General features: G+C 47.3%; 1 protein-coding gene across 2 annotated transcripts in view; it reads left to right on the top strand.

The window, feature by feature from the left end:
• The first annotated feature begins 15,041 nt into the window (after positions 1-15,041).
• Positions 15,042-23,150, top strand: part of IDH3A (isocitrate dehydrogenase 3 (NAD+) alpha) — an 18,511-nt gene continuing 10,402 nt past the window's right edge. The window contains exons 1-3 of one of the 2 annotated variants that reach the window (XM_012651886.1): positions 15,042-15,113; positions 20,031-20,093; positions 22,514-22,597. In XM_012651886.1, the coding sequence (XP_012507340.1) occupies positions 15,087-15,113; positions 20,031-20,093; positions 22,514-22,597 (174 nt within the window). In that variant the 5' untranslated portion in view covers positions 15,042-15,086. Of the gene's footprint in view, positions 15,114-17,320; positions 17,368-20,030; positions 20,094-22,513; positions 22,598-23,150 lie in introns of those variants that run through there. The other variant, XM_012651887.1, reaches the window with a different exon arrangement.

The following is a 23,150-nucleotide window of genomic DNA, read 5'->3' as shown; positions in this document are numbered from 1 at the left end:
ATAAAGAGCAAGAATTAAGAGAAATATGTATATAGAGAAGGGAAAAGAAGAAAAAGGGGGAAAAAGGAAAAGGAAACGAAAAGAAAAAGAAAAAAAGAGAAAAAGAAAAAAGAACAGAAAAAGAGAAGAAAAAGAAAAAAGAAGAAAAAGAAAAGAAAAAAAGGAAAAGAAGAGGAAAAGGAAAAAAAAAGAAAAAAAAACCCACACAAAAAAACGACCCCTTTACTCCGCCTGGAGGCAGAGGCAGGTCCTTTGGCACGATGTGTGGGTAGGAGTCGAGTCACCTGGCGGAGGCGCTAGTTATGTCGTCTCGGATCATAACTATACAAAAAAATTTAAAAGAAAGAAAAAAATGATTTTTTCTTTTTTAGGTGTTTTTGACAAGAAACTCTACAAGCTGCTTTGGTTCTCAGAGATACGCAAACATAAAAACAACCGAATGTCTAGCTGCTTTCTCTAAGTGAATATAAGGGTTTTCATATGTATCTCCATTATGGCTAAAAATTGCCCTCTTCCTACGAAATGACTTTTTCTTTCTTAGGTGTGTTTGACAAGAAACACTAAACACTACTTCGGCTCTCAGAGATACGCAAACATACAAACCATCAAGTGTGTAGCTGCTGTCTCTGAGTGAATATACGGATTTTCATGTTTCTCCATTCTGGGTGAAAATTAACCTCTCCATATGAAATGAGTTTTTCTGTCTTAGGTGTGTTTGAGAAAAAACTCAACACACTACTTCCATTCTCAGAGTTATGCAAATATAGAAACAACTGAGTGCCCACCTGCTTTCTCTGAGTGAATATAGGGGTTTTCACATGTTTGAAAAACACACTCCGCACACTGCTCTCACATGCACTACACACGTGCCACAAACGCCACACTCACGTACACACGTGCATGCACTCTGCACACTGCTCTGACACCCACCCACACTACACACGTGCCACACATGACATACTCACGTAAAAACACACTCTGGACACTGCTCTAACACACACTGCACACGTGCCACACATGACACTCTCACCAAAAAACGCACTCTACACGCTGCTCTCTCACACACTACGCATGTGCCAAACATGACCCAAGCACAGTAAAACACACTCTGCATGTGCCACTCACGACCCACGCATGGAAAAACGCACTCTGCACACTACTCTCACACCCCCTCCGCACGTGTCGCACAGACCCATGCACGGAAAGACACATTCTGCTTGCTGCACTCACACCCACTACACACGAGCCACACATGACCTATGCATGGAAAAACGCACACTGCATGTGCCACTCACGACCCAAGCACAGAAAAACACTCTACATGCTACTCTCACACCCACTCCACACATGCCATTCACAATAAACACATGCGAAAATGCACTCTGCATTCTTCTCTCACAGACACTAAGCAGGCGCAGCAGATGACCCACGCATGGATAAAAGTGCTCTGCACGTGCCAGTCACGACCCATGCACGGAAAAACATACTCTGCAGTCTGCTCTCACACCCACTCCGCACGTGCTGCACACAACCCACGCACAGATAAACGCACTCTGCATGCCGCTCTCACACCCGCTCCGCATGTGCCGCACATGACCCACGCACGGAAAAACGCATCCTACAAGTGCCACTCAAGACCCATGCATGGAAAAATGCACTCTGCATGGTGCCCCCACAGACACTCTGCACGTGCCGCACATGACCCACGCGTGGAAAAACTCACTTTGCACGCTGCTCTCACACCCACTCCACACATACCACTCAGGAGCCATGCACGGAATAACGCACTCTGCACGCTGCTCTCACACCCACATCACACGTGCCGCACACAACATACTCATGGAAAAACGCAATCTGCACCCTGCTTTCATACCCACTCCGCACGTGCTGCACGTGACCCAAGCATGGAAAAACATGCTCTGCACGCTGCTCCGACACCCACTGGACATGAGCCACACACGACACGCGCACGGAAAAACGCACTCTGCATGCTGCTCACACACCCACTGGACACAAGAAGCATGCAACACTCATGCGGAAAAACTCACTCTGCACCCTGCTCCCACACCAACAGAACAGTATCCGCACAACACACTCATGCCAAAAAACGCACTCTGAAGGCTGCTCCCACACCCACTGGACACCAGCCACACATGACAGGCATGCCGAAAAATGCACTGTGTACCCTGCTCCCACACCCACTGTTCACGAGCCACATGTGACATGCTCACAGAAAAACGCACTCTGCACGCTGCCACCACACCCACGGGACACGATCCACACATGACATACACATGGAAAAACGCACTCTCCACACTGCTCCCACACTGACTGGACAGGAGCCACACACAACACGCGTGTAGAAAAACACACCCTGGACGCTACCTTCACACCCACTGGACACGAGAAGCATGAGACACTCGTGCGGAAAAAGTCACTCTGCACTCTGCTCCCACACCCACTGGACACGAGCCACACAGGACATGCTCATGGAAAAATGCACTCTACACGCTGCTCCCCCACCCACTGGACATGAGGCGCACATGACACGGGTGCAGATAAACACACTCTGCTCGCTGTGAAACCTCCCGTGGTCCAGAAGCTTCAAGTAATCCCATTAGTGGAGGGCATCCAAGTCCTAGCATAACAAGCCTCAGGGCAGGGTTTCTCTGCCACAGTTGTTAGGGCGAGTGCCTCAACCAGGAGGAGGGTAGGAACTGAGGCAGGAGCAGACATCCTATAATGAGCCAAGACACAACAGTTAGAGACACCCTCTGCAGTCCAGTCCAATCTCCCGGAGCTAACGCAAAGAGTCCAATCCCCAGTAAAGTCACTATGATCCCAATGAGGGCCAGGGCCAGTGGTCCCATTTACTCCTGTTCAGTCCTGGGTGTGGTTGTCCTTATTGGGAGACAGTTAAGCTGGATCTTTAGTAGGTTCTGCTGGTCCTGATGTGCAGTCCAGAGATAGCTTCATTGGCTGGTTCAGCCTTTGTCACCCAGGAGTGATGGATCCATGGAATGATACCTGCAAATTTAACAGCAGTGGGAGTAACTAATATCACAGTATGAGGACCCTTCCAAGTGGGCTCTAGGGGTGTTCTTTTCCAGTCCTTTACCCAGACTAGATCCCCAGGTTGGTAGGGATGGACAGGGAGACCCAGGGCGATAGGGGTTTTTTCTAGGACGATGTGGTGGATATGGTGCATAGTTTTGGCTAAGGCTTGGAGGTGTGTGTTTATGTTCAATTCCCCTAGTTTTCTAATGTCTCCCCTTAATTGCTTGATGAGTGGGGGAGATCTACTGAACAGGATTTCAAAGGGCAAATATCCCGTGGGCCCCGGTGTGCACCTGACTCTGAACAGGGCTAGGCTTAGCATGTCTACCCAGGTTAATAGTGTTTCCTGACATAGCTTCACTAGAGTGGTCTTGAGGGTCCGGTTCATGCGCTCTACTTTCCCCGAGCTCTGTGGCCTGTAAGCTGTATGTAGTTTCCATTTGATTCCTAGTGCCTTGGGGAGGGTTTGCATGACCTCTGCAGTGAATTCTGGTCCATTGTCACTGCCAAAGGAGAGTGGCAGACTGTACCTGGGGATGATTTCTCTCAGTAGAAGCTTTGCCACTTCCCTAGCCTTTTCAGTCCGGGTAGGGACTGCCTCGACCCAGCCTGAGAAGGTGCATATCACTACCAGCAGGTATTTATAGCCCCGAAATGGTTTTACTTCTGTGAAATCAACTTCCACATCCTTGAACGGAGAGGTTCCGGTGTATTGAATTGCTGGGGTGGGTCTCGGCCTCACCAATGCATTGTTTTTAGCACAGGTCTGGCAGCGGGCGCTGACTGCTGCAGCGATGGACGGAAGTTTGGCGATGTAGCAGTACCGGGTGAGTAGCTGCATGAGTGCTGTTTTCCCTAAGAGAGTCAGGTCATGATGTTGGAGGACAATAGAGTATGCTAATTTATTGGGGATAAAGATGTTATGGTTCTGTAGTTGCCACCAACCATCTGAGTCCTTCTTGGCCTTCTCCTGCTCTGCCCACTGGTTCTCTTCTGGGGTATAGTTTGGTTCTTAGGGCCACTCGGCTGCCAACAAGATTTGGCATTGGGTTGGAGTGTTGTCCTCTGAACATTCTCGGGTGGCTGCAATTCTGGCTGCTTGGTCTGCCAGGCGATTGCCGGTGGCAATTGGATCTGTACCTTTTTGGTGCCCTTGACAGTGGATGAACGCAATCTCTTTTGGTTCCCAAACTGCCTCCAGCAGTTGGAGGATTTCATCCCTATTTTTGATCTCCTTTCCACCTGCAGTCAGCAGTCCCCTCTCCCTGTATATTGCCCCGTGGATACGTATTGTGGCAAAGACATGTTTAGAGTCCGTGTATATGTTTGCCTTCTTACCCCAGGCTTCCCTGAGGGCTTGGATGAGGGCCCATAGCTCCGCCCTTTGTGCCAACCACCCTTGGGGCAATGGAGCTGACATGATGACTCATCGACTGTGGTGACTGCGAAGCCCATCAGTCGTTTCCCATTCTGAACAAAACTACTGCCATCCGTGTAGAGTTCTAAGTCTGGTGCTGGTTGAGAACTATCTCTCAGATCTGGCCGACCTCCTCTACCACCTCAGTGCAATCATGGTCCGGGGGCCCTGGCTCGGTGGGCAGGAGGGTGGCGGGATTCATGGTTCGCAGTCTCCAGAGTGACCCGCGGATTTTCACATAGCAGTCCTGGGTATTGCGCTAACCGGTTGCTTGAGAGCCACCGGTGCCCTGAGGTGTTCATTAGAGATATTACTGTATGAGGGACTTGCACACAGAGGTTCTGTCCCAGTATGAGTTTGTCTGCTTCCTTGGCTAGCAGGATGGTGGCCACCACTGTACAGAGGCAAGGCGGCCATCCTACCACTACCAGATCCAATTGTTTAGACAAGTAAGCCACTGGTCTCTGCCACGGGCCCATGGTTTGAGTCAAAACCTCCAGAGCCACTTGTTTCTTCTCATGGACAAACAGGTTAAAGTCTCTGGTGAGGTCCAGTAGCCCTAGTGCGGAGGCTCTTTTTAGTAAGTCTTTATTTCCTGGAAAGCCCTTTCCTGACTCTCGGCCCATTCTAATTCTTTGTTTTCAGGCCCGCGTGGGGCCTCGTACAAAGGCTTGGCCTTTTGGGAGAAACTTGGGATCCAGATGCAGCAGAATCCAGCTGTGCTGAGGAATTCTCTGAGTTGTCTCCAACTGGCCTGGGAATTGTACAGATGGTGTGCTTTCGCTCATGTCCCAGTGTCCGGCACCCCTGAGTGATGTGGAAACCAAGGTACTTCACCTGTTGCCTGCAGGTCTGTGCCTTTTTCCAGAAGACTTTGTATCCCTTGTCAGTGAGCAATTGGAGCAGGCACCAGGTTTCCCGGTGACAGCCTCCTCTGGTTGGGCTTGCTAGAAGGAGGTCATGACGTACTGTAGAAGTGTGCAACAGGTTTCTTCTCGCAGAAGATGAGGTCAGTGGCCAGAGCCTGCCCAAATAGAGTTGGTGAATTTTTAAATCCCTATGGTAGTTGCGTCCAGGTCAGCTGGGTTTTCCTTCTAGTCTGAGGATCCTCCCACTTGAAGACGAACAGGGGCTGGCTCTTTGGAGCGAGCCGGATGCAGAAGAAGACATCCTTTAAGTCCAGGCAGGAGAACCAGGCAACATCAGGAGAAATGAGGCCCAGGAGGGCGTATGGATTCGGTACCACTGGGTGGAGAGTGGCCTCATTAATCAGTCGCAGGTCTTGGACGGGGCGGTATCCACCTCCGTTGGGCTTTTTGACTGGCAGGATGGGAGTGTTCCAGGGGGATTGGCAGTCCACCAAAGTCCCCTCCCACTTAAGCTTGTTGGTGTGTTTCTGAATTCCCTCTCAAGCCTTCTTGGGGATTGGGTACTGTCATCTCCTGGTCAGTTGGGCTCCTGGTTTCATCTCAGTCACCAGGGGTGCATGTTGGTGTACAAGACCGAGGGGGTTGTCCTCCGCCCAGACCAACGGAAAATCCTGCCGGAAGTCAGGCGGGTTCTGTTCCTCTTTGGCCTCGTCATATAGCTTCCATTCTGATTCCCGGGACAGAGTGACCACCATTATGAGAGTCTCTGGGGCACCAAGCGTGAAGCTCGCAGTCCCTTCCAGGTGGAAGGTGATCTGGGCTTCCAGTTTGCTCAGGAGATCTCGACCTAGGAGGGGAACAGGGCAGTCTGGTATGTGTAGGAATTCATGTCTTATCTGGTGGCCCCCCATCTGCCATATTCGGGATTGGCAGAAGCGTTGAGCTACTCAAGCTCCAGTGACTCCCACAATAGTGGTTTCCCACTTTGTAAGTGGAGCCATTGGGGTTGTTACCAGTGAGTGTTCTGCCCCAGTGTTCCCTATGAACGTTATTGGTTGGCCCCCCACTTCCATTATGACCATGGGCTGCTGGGGGCCAAGAGTCAGGGAACCCAGTCAGTCCTATTCCAAGTCGACCCCAGTGAGACTGATGAGGTCCTGGGTCTCTGGCTCCTGCTGGAAGACCCTGGGAAGGTTCCTGTTTGGCAGTGGGTGGTTTCTTTTGTTGGGGCATTCATGGTTCCAGTGACCAAACTCCTTACAATAGGTGCACTGGTCAGGCTTCAGGGTCCCTGGTCTCCTGGGTCCTCCTTCCCATAGTGGGCCAGGTTTCTTGGCTGGGTCAGGTCTTCCGAGGGCAGCGGCCAGGAGAGCGGATTTCTGCTTCATTCTCTTGTCATTTTCCCTCTAGGTGGTCTGGTCTTGATTAACATAGACCTCCTGGGCCACTTCCATCAGCTGCATGATGTTCATTACTCCAAACCCGCCAAGTTTCTGAAGTTTCCATGGGATGTCAATACAGGACTGCCCAACAAATGCGGCATTCGCCATCCACTGATTTTCGGCCACCTTTGAGTTGAAGGGTGTGTAGACTCTGTAGGCCTCACAAAGGCACTCGTAGAATTCGCTCAGTGATTCCTCCGGCTTCTGGGTGATCAGAGCGACTTTGTTCATGCTGATTGGTTTTCTGGCTCCCTCCCAGACCCCGTGGAGGAGAGCTTCCTGATACCTTCCAAGTGCTTCTCGCCTGCTCGGGAAGTTGAAATCCCAATCCGGGCTGGTCTCGGGTGCTGCTCTCTGTGCCCACTGCTCCACGTCCAAGGTCCCTGCTGGAGCCTGGTCCTGGAACCACTTCCAGGTCCCAGCTACAATCCAGCGTCATTCTTCCATGTTAAAAAGGGTCAGAAGGAGCTGGCGGCAGTCTTCCAAAGTGGGATGGTGGGTCTGAAAGATGGATTCCAGGAGATCAATGAGGGCCTGAGGTTTTTCAGAGTATGGTGGGCTGTGGTGCTTCCAGTTCAGAAGGTCAGTGGTGGAGAAGGGCGGGTAGTACAGGATTGGCTGGCCTGGCTGAACGGACCCATCTTCCGTAGCCTGCATTGGACCTCGGACCTCATGCAGGGGCATCTGGAGGGCTTAAGTTGGGGCCTGAGCTGACTGTAGCGGGCAGGTGATGGGATTGTTGGCACCAGGTTGGTCCAGAACTGGCAGCGGGGAGACTGACGGTGGCGGGGTGTCTGGTGGATTCGAAGGTACTTCAGGAGGTGTCACGGTAGGGTTGTAGGGCGGTAATGGTGGATCCTCTTCAGGAGCTTCCTGATAGATGGGTTTGGACAGTTTGGAGTCTCTGGTCCTTTGGGCCACAAGAATCCTGCTCTGTCCCTTATTAGCACAGAACTGGACCCAAGGGGACATGGTCTGAGCAATCTCTAGCCAAGAATCTATGTAAGGGGTTGGTCAGGGTGGCCGGGAGTCCTGGTCACAATTCTCCAAACTGCTCGCACGGTGGGGAGGTGTAAGGTTCCTGTTGTGGGCCAGTCGACCCAGAATGTGGGCCATTCGTATTCACAGAGGGCCCTAAGTCTACTGGGACTCAGTGTGACGCCATAATCTCCCGTGAAACCCTCCTTAAAGGTCCTTGACATGCATTTAAGGACTGTAGGCTTAGATTCTACGCTACCCATGCTAGACCCTTGAACGGTGTCGCAGCTTAACAGACAAGGGAGGGGTTTCTCTCAGGTGTCCACCTGGCTGCGTCCCTCTAGGGAACTCAGGCGCGTCTTGGCGAAGCTGTGCCTGTGTAAACCCCGGGCCTTGTCGCTCCCTTTAGGGCAGTGAGTCACCGTTATGCCGGACGCCGCCGCCGCAGAACCGCAGGTGAGGACCCACTCAAGTTCTGTAGCTGCAGCCGTGGGACCATGGTCACTCTTCACTCACTCATTGAGACAGGCGGAGGTTACATGTTCCCCCCCACCCCCCCGGAACTCCCTGCACTCAGGAGGTGATCAAACCCTTCTTCTGTCGTCTGACTGGCCTGACTCGGGCAGGTCACGGGACCTTACCTGGTCCGATGCCTCCAGACCTGATTTGACTTGTCCTTCCCTCCGGCATGTCCGGGCGAGTTCGGGATCCCGCAGCCGGCGGGAGCTCCCGAAGAGCAAAGATATTCTGCAAAATGGCAGTTGGCGCCGGTTCGCTTGTCGCCAAGGTCCCGCCAGTCTCAGCTCCAGTCCCCGAATCGGTGGCTTCAAGGGGCCAGTGCGGTTGGTTTTCCCAGTCAGGGAACCAAAACGTTACACTAAGTGTCACAGCGGGTGGTCCTGAGGACAAACTGAGCGGCACTCGGAGAGTCGGAGAATCAAGGTTTATTCGCCTGTGGGCTCAGAGCGGCCTCGCCACCAAATTCTGAGCCCCGTCTACCTGATATTTCCCACTTTTATTAAGTTGTGGTGGTCTGGGGGTGGGGGTAGGATGTCAGGTGGTTAGTGCCCGTCAGGTAATAGGTTAGTTGATGTGTCAGATAATAGATTTAGTGTTATGCTGATGTGCCAGGTAGTAGATCAGTTGATGGGCCAGGTAACAGGTTAGTACTATGCTGATGCGGGTCTTCCGTGAGGGATGGGGGTCTCAGGTGGCTGATGTGCCAAGTAACAGATGGGGGTTTCCCTTATCAACACAATATACCAAAATCAACTCAAAATGTATTAAATACCTAAACACATGACCTGAAACCAGAAAACTATAAGAAAACAGGGATAATGTGTGTTCACAGCAACATGAATCTGTTCCCAGTTTGCAAATAAAAATAACAAAATAGAGAAAGGGAGAGAGGAGAGGAGAGGAGAGGAATGGAGAGAAGAGAGGGAGAGAAGGATGGAAGTAAGAAGGAAGGAAGGAAGCCTTGGAAAAAATCTCCCTAACAGTGGTTTGGCTATGATTTTTATTTAATTGGACACCAAAATCACTAGCAACAAACACAACAAGAGACACGTGGGAAACATCACGCTGAATAGCTTCTGCACAGCCAGATGTGCAGGCACCCTACAGCTTCCCAGAAAATACTTGGGAATCCTATAGCTGATAAGAGGTTATTGTCTTTAGCTGGACACAGTGGCTCACCCCTGTAACCCCAGCTGTTTGGGAAGCTGAAGTGGGAGGATCACTTGAGGCCAGGAGTTTGAGACTAGCATGGGCAACATAGCAAGATCCCTGTCTCTACAAAAAAAAAAAAAAAAAGTTGGATGTGGTGCACGCACCTGTAGTCCTAGTTACTCAGGAGGTTGAGGCAGGAAGATCATTTGAGCCCAGGAATTTGAGGCTATAGTGAGCTATGATTGCACTACTGTACTCCACCCTGGGAGACAGAGTGAGACTTGGTCTCTAAAAAAAAAAAAAATTGCTATTTTTTTTCTCTTTTAATTAGGCACAGAACCAATGCATAAAAATTGCTATCTTGATTATAGTATTTTTTTTTCTTAGAGTGAAGCACATCTGGATTGGATAGTGCTTGTAGTCACAGATGAGGGCGCATCGTCTAGATCCTTCTCAGTGGCAAAGTTTTCCCAGTAGGATCCAAACATACTTGCTGATAGTATTGAAGTGGAAGATTGGAAAATTCCACTAAAGTGGAACTCTTAGAAATTCCACTACTGGGCTTTTTTCCTTGTGATCCTTACCTGGGCCCCCTCCTCCCGTTCGGCCTTGCCCTCATAAATCACCTGTAGCAATTAACGTACCAGGCTGTAAAGTAGCTCAGGACCCTGCCCCACTAAAGTTAACCCTGTTGTGACCGTGCCCCTCCTCCTCTCCTGCCCTGGGAACTTTCCCCTCATAAATCTTTAGCAAGTAGTGTACCAGGTTGTAAAGTGGCTCAGGACCCTGCCTCACTAAAGTTAACCATGTTACAGCCATGCCCCTCCTCCTTAAGCAGAGTGTATAAAAGACTGCAATGCTCTTTGTTTGGTGCTCAGAATTTGGGGAGAGCAAATTCCCCTCTGAGCCTTGCCGGCCAGCACATAAAACCTGTATTGCCAAAATCTCTGTGTGTGTCTCTCGGTCTATTCTCAGTCAGCCCTGCCGTAACAGTGTCTCTGAACATTACACAACATGAAAGTCAAAGACAGAGTGTCTGTCCAGAGGAGAGACCTGCATCCTGAAGGAACTCCAGAACATGTGCGAGGAATGTGACTGGGGCCTCCGGAGCCTGAGAGCTGACTCAGGGAACAGAGCTCACAGAGCTCAGCTCAGAGAGAGGTCACTCAGTCTTCCCCCTGTCAACGGAAAAAAGGCCAAACTCTGTAAAATAATGTTAAAGAGATTTACTCTGAGCCAAATTTGAGGACTATGACCCGGAGCCACTCCCAGGAGGTCTTGAGCAGTGGACTCGCTGTGGTTGGGTCACAGTTTGGTTTTATACATTTCAGGGAGACAGGGGTTACAGGTAAAGTCATAAATCAATACATGGGAGGCGTACATTGGTTTGGCCTGAAAAGGTGGGCCATCTCGAAGCGAGGAGGAGGGGGGGACTTACAGGTTATAGGTGGGTTTAAAGATTCTTTGGCTTGTAATTGGTTAAAGACATGAAGCTTTGTCTAAAGGCTTGGAATGTTTCAACATAAGGAGCTGTTTATCAGAGATAAGCCATCTGCAGGTTTGTCTTGCATACCCTTAGGCCTATTAATGGGTTATAAAGGATGTCCCCAAGAAGGGAGGGGGCCTGATAAGGCAAGTCTGACCTCCTTCCTCCTGGCAGGCAATTTAGTTTTAGGATATTCCTTTGGCCACGAGGGGATGCATTTAGTCAGCTGGTGGGGGGTGAGTCTTAAAATTTTATTTTAGTTCACACCCCCATGTTCCTCCAGCTGCTGACATTTTACCTCTTCAAGGATGGATTCAAATGCTGTCCCCATCCCCATTGCGGAATCAACACCCTCCCCAACCTCCCTACCATCTGAAACTTCTGAGTTCCTCTCTCACTAGAAATGGAGGGCAGGGCTGGGTCTTATTCATTTCTTTGTTTTCACAGTGCACTTGATAGGGTCTCAGTTTGGCAAGCCTTTGTTGAATTTGGCTCCATGAACAAACACAAAATGACCCCCCTATATGTTTTCCTTGTAGCTTTTGGTTGTTTTTTTTGTTGTTTTTTGTTTTTGTTTTTGTGACAGGGTCTCTTTCTGTCGCCTGGGCTAGAGTGCAGTGATGTCATCATAGCTCCCTGCAGCCTCAAACTCCTGGGCTCAAGCAATCCTCCTGCCTCAGCCTCCTGCATAGCTGGGACTATAGGTATGTGCCACCACGCCTGACTAATCTTTCTATTTTTTGTAGACACAGGATCTTGCTCTTGCTCAGACTGGTTTCAAACTCCTAACCTCAAAGGATCCTCCCACCTCGGCCTCCCAGAGTGCTAGGATTACAGGCATGAGCCACCAGGCCTGGTCCCCTGTAGCTTTCTTATTGTAGCTTTCTTATGCTCAGGATTCCCACGCCAGTGGGGCTCTACGACCAGGACCAGAACGTTTAGAGAACCTTTTTACCTTTTGAGTTGTTTTCCAGAAACAGTGGATTCTTTGCAGGATAACAATGCCGAGACTCACCATTTATCACTAGTTTATGATTGATTTTTTTTGGAAGGACAGAGTCTCACTCTATTGCCCAGGTTAGAGTGTAGCGATGTCATCATAGCTCACTGCAACCTTGAATTCTTGGGCTGAAATGATGCTCCTGTCCCAAGAACCCGGGACTACAGGCACATACCACTATGTCTGGCTAATTAAAAAAAAAAAAAAATTTATAGAGACGGAGTCTCACTATGTTTCTTAGGCTGGTCTTGAACTCCTAGCCTCAAGGGATCCTCCTGCCTTGGCTTCCCAAAATGTTAGATAGGATTACAAGTGTGAGCCACCGAGCCCAGACTAACTTGTGATTTCTGGATTAGACTCCTGCACGTGTTGATTTCAACACAATCTGCTGCACTGCACACAGCTGCCTTCCTGAATGCCTTATAAAAATCCCTACCCTCAATTGGTCAGCGCGATGGATTTGAGGCAGTTCTCCAGTCTTCCAGCTGATGTTATTCATAATAAATTCCCTTTCTTCCTTGGCATTCCTCCTTGTCTCAGTAATTGGCTTTCTGTGTGGCAAGTAACCGGACATAGGCCAGAACCCCCTTGCAGGTTCAGTAACAGCTGTACCTCAGTCTCCTTATAGAGTTGTGAAGATTAAATGGAAATTGTACAATGTTTATTTTATAATCACTGAGCAGCAAGTATTCTTAGTGTACTAATCTCTGTCCCAGAAATAAATACATAAGAGATCATCTCTGGGCTTGAGGAATATCTTCTCAGTGGCACACAGCAGGAGAAAACATGAATAGATTCCCAAGAGAGGCTGGAGCCAAGTGCTAGGGGACTCTGAGTAGAGAGGACACATGCGTGGGCATTGGGGCTTCCCAAAGGAATCAACATCTGAGCTGAGTCTTGACAAGTGGCTGGAATTTCAACGGTAGAAATGAGGCAAAAGGGCATTCCGGCTGAGGGAAGGGCATGAGCACAGGTGCAGAGGGGTAAAATATGGCAAGCATTTGGGAGCTTCCCAGCAGCCCTGGTTGGCTGGGGCTACAGGTCTTTGGGGCTGGAAGGATTGGTGGGAAATGAAGCCGAAAAAAGACAATGGTGTGGGAGGAGAATGCGGGGGAAAGCCAGGGTGAGTGAGCCCTGGTCAGAGCTGTGCTTGAAGAGGACGGGGACTCTAGGGAGAGAGGACGGGGAGGGGCAGGTGGGCGGGGGAAGAGGCTGTTGTAAGAGTCTGGGCACGAGGTGGTCAGGCCTGAAGGAGGGCAGGGGTGACAGTGGGGATGGAAGGACTGTGGGAGAACACTCAGGGTGACACTGCCAGGGCCTAATAAGGGGAAGGGCCCCAACAGGAAGAGGTTCATGAGAGCCCTCCTTCCTGACAAGGCCACAGATTTAGCCGCATTTTGTTATTTTATTTCACAAAAGCCCTTGGCACCACTTCTCCACCGCACTCAGCTCAGAGGTGGGCAGCTCCTCTCTGGACAGAGTCCTTTCCAGGCGGGGTGAGGGAGATCTGATCTAAATGAACCAGCCTCCCCCTGGCCCCCAGCTAGGGGTCTGACATCAGTAGGAGTTCAGGAGTTTGTGATTGATAGGGAGAGGATGAGGGGGAAGGTGAATATGGATGTTATTTCCTCAGAGAAGCCTTCCTTGGCCTCTAGGTTAGGTTTGAATCAGGTGGCCTGATTTTGCCTTGCCATAGCTCTTTTTTTTTTAATTTAATGTTAGCTTTAATGAAATAATGCACAACATTTTGAAAAGTTTGTTATAACAGATCTTGCTCATAAGCAGGGCTTCCAGAAATAGCCTGTCTGCTGAGTCACAGCCTTCAAGCTAGGGAAAAGGTCCAGGCTGTCTGGCACTGTCCCGAGTGAAACACCAAGGAAAAGTCAAGACAATTATTGCCTTTGGAATTGAAACGTGGGCTGAGGCCACCATTTCTGGGAGGCCTCCTAGCCAGTCTGAAGTGCTGGGGGCAGTGGGGGGTGGGGGGGACACCTTGGTGGGGTCTTCCTCAGGCAGGTCCTAGGAGCTGAAAATCCAGCCCTTTCTTTGCCATCAATTATGTGCCAAGGTGCCCACACAGAGGAGCCTGGCTGAGGAAGGATGGACTCTGGGGTGGCTAGGAGGAAGGTTCCGGCTGGGACCCCAGAGAACAAGGGGGGCCAGTGGGGTGGCTCTGGCAACACAGATGGAGCTGCACCCCCACAGGGGGTTGAGCAGGTAGGGCAGGAAGGGCCAGAATCCATGACCTGGTCCTCAGGGGGGTAGGAAATAAGCCTTCTGTGGAAGGCAGTGCTGCGTCTCACCAACTGGGTGGACTGGTGGGCTTCACTGCGTTTCTGACTCTAGGCCCAAAACCAGGGGGGTGATCACTGGGCCTGCAGTGCCTGTTGCTCTTTTTGCTTCTTGACACAACAGTTTTAATGACGTGTATTTATGTGATACTTGATTGATGCCTGTCTTTCCTACTGGACCATAAGCCCCAGCACTTAGAACAGTGCCTGTCATCTAGCTGGCACTCAAAAATATTTGTAGAGCTACAAAGACAGCTCAGTAGTTGCCCGGGACTGAGGATGGGAAGATTGAAAATGGGCGTGGGGAACATTTTCATATGTTCAAAAGCTGGATTGTGGTAATGGTTGTGTACTGTTTACGTTTACTAAAAATTATCGAACTGTACACTTATAGTGAATGAATTTTACGATATATAAATTATACCTCAATGAAGGTGTTAAAAAATCAAAATCGGATTCAGTAAGGCTAGATCAAAAAACTTTTTTTTTTTTTTTTGAGGAAAACTTTTTAAATCAATATCGGTGGAATGAGAAAATTATGTCTTCCTCCACGGCATTGTAAGCTCCGTGAGAAGCGCTATATGCCCTAGATCTAGAAAGTTACTGGGCCCCTGGCAGGCGCGGAGCAAACGTCCTGGCCGAGCAGCGGGCCAGGGCCGCAGGGGAGGAAGCGAGCTTCCCGCGGATCCCGGCCAGGCAGCTTCCGGGTTGCGGCCCCGCGAGTCGCGGCGAGCCGAGCCCGGCGATTGGCCGGCGGAGGCGCGGGCCCGCGGGGCCGGCTCCCAGGGGGCGTGGCCACGCGGGGAGCTCCGGGGGCGGGCCGCGCGCTTGCGCACACTGCCGCCGCCGTCGCCGGGGTGAGCGGAGGGGCCGCGATGGCCGGGCCCGCGTGGATCTCCAAGGTGAGCGCTGGCAGTCTGGCGTGTGGCGGGCGGCTCGGGCCGGTGAGCAGGCCGCGCGCTGGAAGGGGGCGAGCGCGCGGGCGCGGTGGGGAGGCGGCGGCGCGCGGCCCGCGGGGACAGTTTGAGAGCCTGTCCTGGCCGCCCGTGCGGCGCGCTCCGTGGCCGGCGCGCAGTAGGTAGCAGCCCTGCCGCGGGGCAGCCGCGCCTGAGGCAGGGACGGCGTCAAGGTCAGGGCGGGGGCGCCAGCCCTGCTCCTAGTGAGACCCGAGGCACCCCCGCATCCGCCCGGCCAAAGACCCGGCCTCGCGCAGAGCCGGGGCGGTCCCGGAGTCTCCCCTGGCTCTGCCATCCGGGCGGCTCCCGAGGCCGCGGCCCTGCTGCTGTGCCGATCGCGCGGACAGACCCCCAGCCCCGCTGAGGCCTCTCCGGTGTCTGGTCTCTCGACTGTGTAACCGCAGGGACCGCGGGCGCTGGGTATGGGACGATTTCCCAGGTGAGGGAATCCCGGGGCCCCTTTTCCTGCAGATCTTTTTTCTCTTGGAGCTGACCTTTGGTGCTCTTGTAGCTATTTCCCCTTCCAAGGACATAGGGCATCTTACACCTTGGAATTAACCATCCGAACCTTCGGGAGAGGGAATTAACCAGCAGCGCCTGCCTTCTTCCTTGTATCCGTGGGAATCCTGCGATCTAGAGAGCTTTTTTTCGCGGCAGCTCAAATAACCGGAGCTGGGAAGAGTTTCAGATGATCTGTGCGATTTCTCGGTTTCTCTGAGGCGCTAACCTGTGCCTGTAGACCAACTTGTTCAAGGTCACACAGAAGTCGGTGCCAGATCTGGGAGAGGAACCTAAGTGTCTTGGTTCCCAGTTCTCAGTTCCATTCTGCCTGTTCTATGGCCTGGGTCCCATAGCAAATTATGGGTATAGGGGAAAATAGGCCTAGGATCTCCTGTTGCTATAATCTACCATAAGCAATTTAATTTTTTTCTATAAAGTTTTATACTACTTTTCTCCTTGGCTTTCAATTTAAAGAGAGGTCCAGAGATGCACCGTTATTTAGTGAAAAGATCTCTATGCTGGAATTTAGGAATCTCAAGTTTAAATCCTGGCAGTGCTACTGATTAGCTGTGTGACCCTGAACAAACTACTTAGCATCTAGAGAATCCTCATTATGCCCATCTATGAAATCTCTATACTTGTGACATGGAGTTGTTTAAGTATTAAATAAAATAATGTATGTGGGCTGGGTGCAGTAGCTCACGCCTGTACTCTTAGCACTTTGAGAGGCAGAGGCAAGAGGATTGCTTGAGCCCAGAAGTTTGAGACCAGCCTGGGCAATATAGTGAGACCCCATCTCTAAAAAAAATAAATAAATAAATGAGAAAACTTAGCCGGCTTGATGGTGTGCACCTGAAATCCCAGCACATTGGAAGACTGAAGCAGGAGGATTACTTGAGCCCAGGAATTCAAGGTTGCAGTGAGGTATGATATCACCACTGCACTTTAGCCCGGGCAACAGAATGAGACCCTGTCACACACACACAAAAAGTAATGTATGTGAAAGCACACCTAGTGTTCAGAAGGAAGACAAAAATCTGGAGCTTTCTTAGCTCTCAATATATTTATCTTTTTTTTTTTTTTTTTTTTTTTGAGACAGAGTCTCACCGGGCTAGCGTGAGTGCTGTGCTGTGGTGTCAGCCTAGCTCACAGCAACCTCAAACTCCTGGGCTGAAGCAATCCTTCTGCCTCAGCCTCCCGAGTAGCTGGGACTACAGGGATGTGCCACCATGCCCAGCTAATTTTTTTCTATATATTTTTAGTTGTCCGATTAATTTCTTTCTATTTTTAGTAGAGACGAGGTCTCGCTCTTGCTCAGGCTGGTCTCGAACTCCTGACCTTGAGCGATCCACCCACCTCGGCCTCCCGGAGTGCTAGGATTACAGGCATGAGCCACCGCGCCTGGCCAATATATTTATCTTTGTGGTCGTCACTTAGGCAGTGATTCTTGAGCACCAATAACTGGAGTTTTTGCTCAGTAACTGGATTCTAGTTTGTCACCCTCTTGAGACTGGATTTGCTTAAGATAGATAGTATCTATGTCACATTTTCTCCTAAAGGTAAAGCAACTTCTGTGTCACTGAAAACAGAAGTCAATCCTTTAATCACTGAGCTTACAGTTAACACCTAATTCATTTTAGGTAGATCCATTAAGCCTTCAGAAAGAGGGACTAAAGCAACACTGTTAATGAATGTGCTGGTAAGTTTGTTTTACCATTAGTGTGTTCTACAAGAAAAAGATATTTCATAGTAGGTGTTCAGAAAGGGTTCGCTTGTGGAGTCAGAAGATGAGGTTCTCTTCTGACATTGACTTGCAATGTGACCTTTGGTAGAGTCATTCGACTTCTGGGCCAGTTTCTCATTTTAGAGGTTGGAGCAGAAGATGCCTCAGAGGCTGACCCCAGGATGGTGGGGATGCTGAGCCAGATGCCAGTTTCAATCACACCAGTTCTTCTATTGGGCTTCCATTTAAGATTTTATTGGGGGAGGGGGAGAAGAATTTAAAAAGCAGCTTTAAAAAGTTTTTCACATAGAGAAAATAGTGAGTTTCTAAAGACTTATGTCTCCAATTATAACGAGCCAGTTCACCATCAGCGAGCATGTATTGAGTCCTGCTGTACATCCAACACTGTATTTACATGCTTTTAAGTTGGAGTCCGAAGGTAAAAAGGGAAATGAGGAACTATGGATTAAGATGGCCCACGACATGAAGTCAAAGTTTGGGATTTTGGTCCAGCCTCTGTGACCCTGGCTTCAGTTTCTTCATCTGAGAAGGGCCACTGATACCTCTCTCTCCAGATTTTACAGAAATACAATGATACATGTATAAGTATAGTATAAAGTAGGAAACAGTCTACGCTTTAAAAATTTTTACTTAAAATTCTGGGTCATTCTAATGACGTAGATGTAATACTACTTTATTCTAGGGTCATGGAGGAGAGATGACAAATACAGAAAAAACTCGTTGTTAAAGAAAATCGTTGCAGGTATTAAAGCTGTTTGCTGGGGTGGAAGCTCTTCAGATAGACATGTGATTGAGGCTGGACCCAGTTTTTTCAAAAACTATCGAGTATCTACTATGAGCGCCAGGCACTGTTCTGGGCACGGGAGATACAACAGTGAACAAAACATAAAAATCCGTGCACTTCTGGGTTCGCCTTTTAAATCATTTGTTTTGGTCAGGTCTTCTGTCACAAGGACATGAATCTGTTTTGTGTGAATGTCTTTTCCCTCTTTTGGGGCAGAGTTAGCGGAAGGACTCATGTCAATTTTATCCTCTGCTTGTCACAGCATAGCCTTTAAGTGGCCTCCCTTCCTAGCCCATTTGCTGGTGGATGAATCATGGCCTATATTGAGATTTTGGCTACTGCTTTCTGCATGGAGTGTTCTTTTGGGTTTGGCCCTTTTATTTTCGGTCCAGAGACATGACTATAGATACCAGAAGATTAGAGAGCACAGTTCATTGATGTCTGTTTTGCCTGTTCGTCGGTATCTCATCATTAGCAGTAGCCACTATTTCAGCAAAGGTTCAGACCCTAAAAAGGAAGACAGACAGGATATAACAGATATATCTTTGCTTATGTATCTGCATGAGAAAAAGTTACCTTTAAAATTTTTAATGAATATTAATACTTTTGGTCTATGTACCCAATTTTTTTATATTATTAGGATATAGTATGACTTTAATATAGTATGACTTTGTACCAGTTCTCAAGGACTGAGTTATTAAAGTTCAAAATACGCTTTTAAAAGTTATTTCTGGTGTATGCTAGTGTTCATTGGGAAAAAAATGTACCAATGGTAGTATCTGGGGATGGTAGGATTATTGAGTAATTTCTATTTGATTTTTTTATGTCTTTCCCCAGTCCCAGCAAATAATGACCATGTTACCTATATTATCAGAAGAGATAAATTATTTAAAAACCTTCATTCTGTATAGCATATTAAATGGTATTAAATGAACTTTCTTAGATTTTAGTATAAAAGGTAATTTCTTAATATTCATGGGAGAAGAATAGACATAATGTATCATTGAAAGAACCCTGGACTAGGAGTCAGAAGACCTGGATTCTGGTTTCTGTTTTGCTTGTTACTCACTGTGTGACCGTATGCAAATCTCTACTCTTTGAGCCCAGTGTCTCCACTGACAAAATAAGTGAGTTGTGCTCTGGATTTCATAAGGACCTCCTGGCTCTAAAATTCGTGATAATTTTTTTTGAGTATGTGTTACCCCCAAATTGATCTGGTAGTCAAGAATGTTGACATAAAACCTTCCAGATCTTCCAAGAAAAATCCAGTGTTTGAGCTAAAAAAGTATCTTTTGTTTGACAATGCATATTCTTAAAATAGGCTTTGAAATATATAGCACTTAAATTCTCAGATCAAAAGTAAAAAACTGGGCTGGGCGTGGTGGCTCATGGGAGGATCACTTTAGGTCAGGAATTCAAGACCAGCTTGAGCAAGAGCAAGACCCTGTCTCTACTAAAAATAGAAAAAGTTAGCTGGGTGTGGTGGCGTAGTCCCAGCTTCTCAGGAGGCTGAGGCAGGAGGATCACTTGTGCCCAGATGTTTGAGGTTCCTGTGAACTAAGCTGATGCCACAGCACTCTAGCCCAGGTGACAGAGCAAGACTCTGTCTCAAAAACAAAAAAAAAGTAAAAAACTGAATATTTAGGTTTTCAAATCTGAGATAGCTTGCCACATTGAGCTAATATGTGAGAAAAGTGTTCCTGGAAAGTTCTTGAATATATCTGTGCAGATTTGCAGCGTTATCAGCCATCAGCATGGTTTCATCTTCATCTCCACTGTTTGGTGTATGTGGTTTAATTCTGTGCGTGACATTTCTCTATCGATGTTAATATAGGTCTCTCGGCTACTGGGGGCGTTCCACAACCCAAAACAGGTGACCAGAGGTTTTGCTGGTGGTGTGAGTATAATTATATCTTTTATTTTTTTGTTTTAGAAGTTTCTCAAGAAAGATGCTCTAATATATTTATTATATAGCATTTTATCTCCATTTATTTAAAACTAGGGAAAATTGGCCTTACTTATAATGTGTATTGAAATTATCTGCTAACATGCACAAATCTATTAGATCACTTGGCATCTGTAAAAAAATTATAGGCCGGGCGCGGTGGCTCACGCCTGTAATCCTAGCTCTCTGGAAGGCCGAGGCGGGCGGATTGTTTGAGCTCAGGAGTTCGAAACCAGCCTGAGCAAGAGCGAGACCCCGTCTCTACTAAAAATAGAAAGAAATTAATCAGACAACTAAAAATGGTGGCGCATGCCTGTAGTCCCAGCTACTCAGGAGGCTGAGGCAGGAGGATCACTTGAGCCCAGGAGTTTGAGGTTGCTGTGAGCTAGGCTGAAGCCACGGCACTCACTCTAGCCCGGGCAACACAGTGAGACTCTGTCTCAAAAAAAAAAAAAAAAATTATAGCTGGCTGTGTAAACTTGTTGCATTAATATCTTGAAGGAGCCGTGTTAAAAATAGACAGAAATTACCCTTGTGTCTGTTATTTTATTTCACGATCTCTTTTTGGTGAGATCGTTTTTTTTAAAACTAGTACAAGTTGAGAGAAAGTTGTTGAGAAGCTTCAAAACCTGCTTTGCATTTTTATTTTGTGAGCTTCCCTAAAAACAGTAGACCGACTGCCAATTAGGAATGCTGGAAACATCTATAAGCCCTGCAGGCTTATACTTGCCTTATGCAGTCATCGTAGAGTCTCACGTTAATGGATCATCGATTGCTCATTAAATCTGCTGCTTTTAGAATTCCCAGCATTAGATTTCTGTGCTTTAAAAACTGATACCACATTTTTGGAACATTCTAAGACTGTGGGTTAGTGACTTCTATTTGTTTTTGTTTTACCCCCTTTTTATGGGAATCTGATTTGGATTTCATAATTCCTGTACTCCCATATAACTTCTTAGGCCATGAGGAATTTATTAGCCCATAGTACATTTTTTTTCCCCATTTATTTTCTATACTGTGGAAGAACAGTATTAATAGATTTTCTGGTAGTTTGATGACGTTTATTATTACATGTTGGGAAAACAGGAAGAAGTAGCCAAAGAGTTCTTTTGACTCTGCTTATGCAAAAAATGTGGAACAAGGCTTATACTTAAAGCTCAAGGAGAGCAAAGCTAGCATCTCAAACGCATTCCTAAAGCTGATGAGATAATCGTTGCTCTCTGCTATAATTTAATTTTCAGGCTGTTCGTTAAAATAAAAATATTAGCCTGATGGAGGAGATTATTTTTGAAGAAATAAGAGGAGACACTAATTTTTAAAAAGGTTTCTTCGGTTGTACAGAAAACTTCAGAAATAATTAGTCCACCTGTCCAGGGGATATCATTAGAAGGGAGAGTCCCAGGATGCTTGAATTAGTGATTTTTAAAAAATGTAGCTCAAGCAACTGGAACTGAAAAAGGCCAGGAGCCATTGTCTAGGCCAAACTCCGAGGTGGGGGAAAGTCCCCAAATAATAAAATGTATAGTTCTCAAATGGAGAGAGGAGGTCTGAAAATTATCTTACCTCATTTAAATCCTCTGATCTTTCCCCCTTCCATATTTTTATTTCTATGTTTGAAATGCTGGTTTCATTTTGCCTGAAGCCTTTGAAAGAAATCATTGATGTTATGTTATAAATGCACTTACTGTCATTCTGAATGTGACTCAGGCTTCGCAGGTATGATCACATATCCTGTGTTTACGAATCAACTTTGCTGAGCTTATTTAGATTACTCTTATGTTGAAGGAATCAATTTTATAGAGGAACAAAAAAAGAAAGAGGGTTCTCTCTCGATGTGAAGTCTGATTTTCTCTGAGTACTACAGCAGACCTCAGCGATATTCTGGAAATGTATCTGAAAGTATTTTGTAAGACTGAAGAAGTTGCACGAAACACTTTTCAGGATAAAATGGAAAGGAAAGCACTTGCCTTTATGAGAAACCCTCTACATTTTAGGTAGAGAACATTGTTAATATTTTTTGCTGTCTTTGCCTTTAATGATTTGAATTAATTGGTCTTTTTGTAGCTTCTCTGAAAAGAAGTATCAGTTAGGAAGTCTACTTGGTAATCTAATTTATTTTTGTTTATGTAAAGAGCATCATTTGAGTTCTTTTTAAACCTTTGAACTCAGGTAAAGAGTAGAATCGTGGAGTCTCTTGTCTATGGATTCCTACCTCCCTTTGATGGTCCTGGGGGAGGTAGGGCTGTTTTCTTAACAGCATTTGAATCTTTTTGAGACACCCCATAAAATGGATTTCTCTCTCAATAATATCCTTTTTTTAAACCTTCGAAAATAAGTTCTTATTGTCTTCTTTGATGATTTCTTATGTTCAGGTTCAGACAGTAACTTTAATTCCAGGAGACGGTATTGGCCCAGAAATTTCAGCTGCAGTTATGAAGATTTTTGATGCTGCCAAAGTAAGTGGGCTTAACAAATATGTTTAATAATAATTTCTTGAAAAGTTTTCTTAGCCACTTGGATTCTGTGAACTCTTAGGATTAATTGTACACATTTCTATAAAAGCTGGAAAGGTCTGTCATTAAAACCCACAGATTGTCACTTTAACAGTGTGTGTCTCAGTGCTGTTTGCTATTGCCGCTGTTGATAGTTTAAGCTGGTATAGTGACATCAGTTACATATAAAGTAATCCAAGCAATACTGCAGTGTTTGTGGCTCTTTGAGCCCTGCTTGGGTTTAGTGTCTTTTAAATCCTTCCAAATCACCTGTCTACCTCATTCTACCTTTTTGCAAAAAGGGAATAGAAACAAACATCTATATAGGAGCTTTTGAAAGAATCTTTTAAAAAAAATTTTCTGATGTATTATCAAAAATGAGGTGTTATTACTTCTAACAGCCCAGCCTTCAATATAGGTAGATATTTTTAAATATTTTTGTTTTTGAGGTTAAGGGCACTTGACCTTTGTTTGACATGATGCTTTGTTGTTGTAATTTACAGTTTTTTTTTTTTTT

Source organism: Propithecus coquereli, unplaced genomic scaffold (genome assembly GCF_000956105.1).
Source record: "Propithecus coquereli isolate 6110/MARCELLA unplaced genomic scaffold, Pcoq_1.0 Scaffold372, whole genome shotgun sequence".
Lineage (NCBI taxonomy): Eukaryota > Metazoa > Chordata > Mammalia > Primates > Indriidae > Propithecus > Propithecus coquereli.
This window is presented reverse-complemented; position numbering and strand designations above follow the sequence as displayed.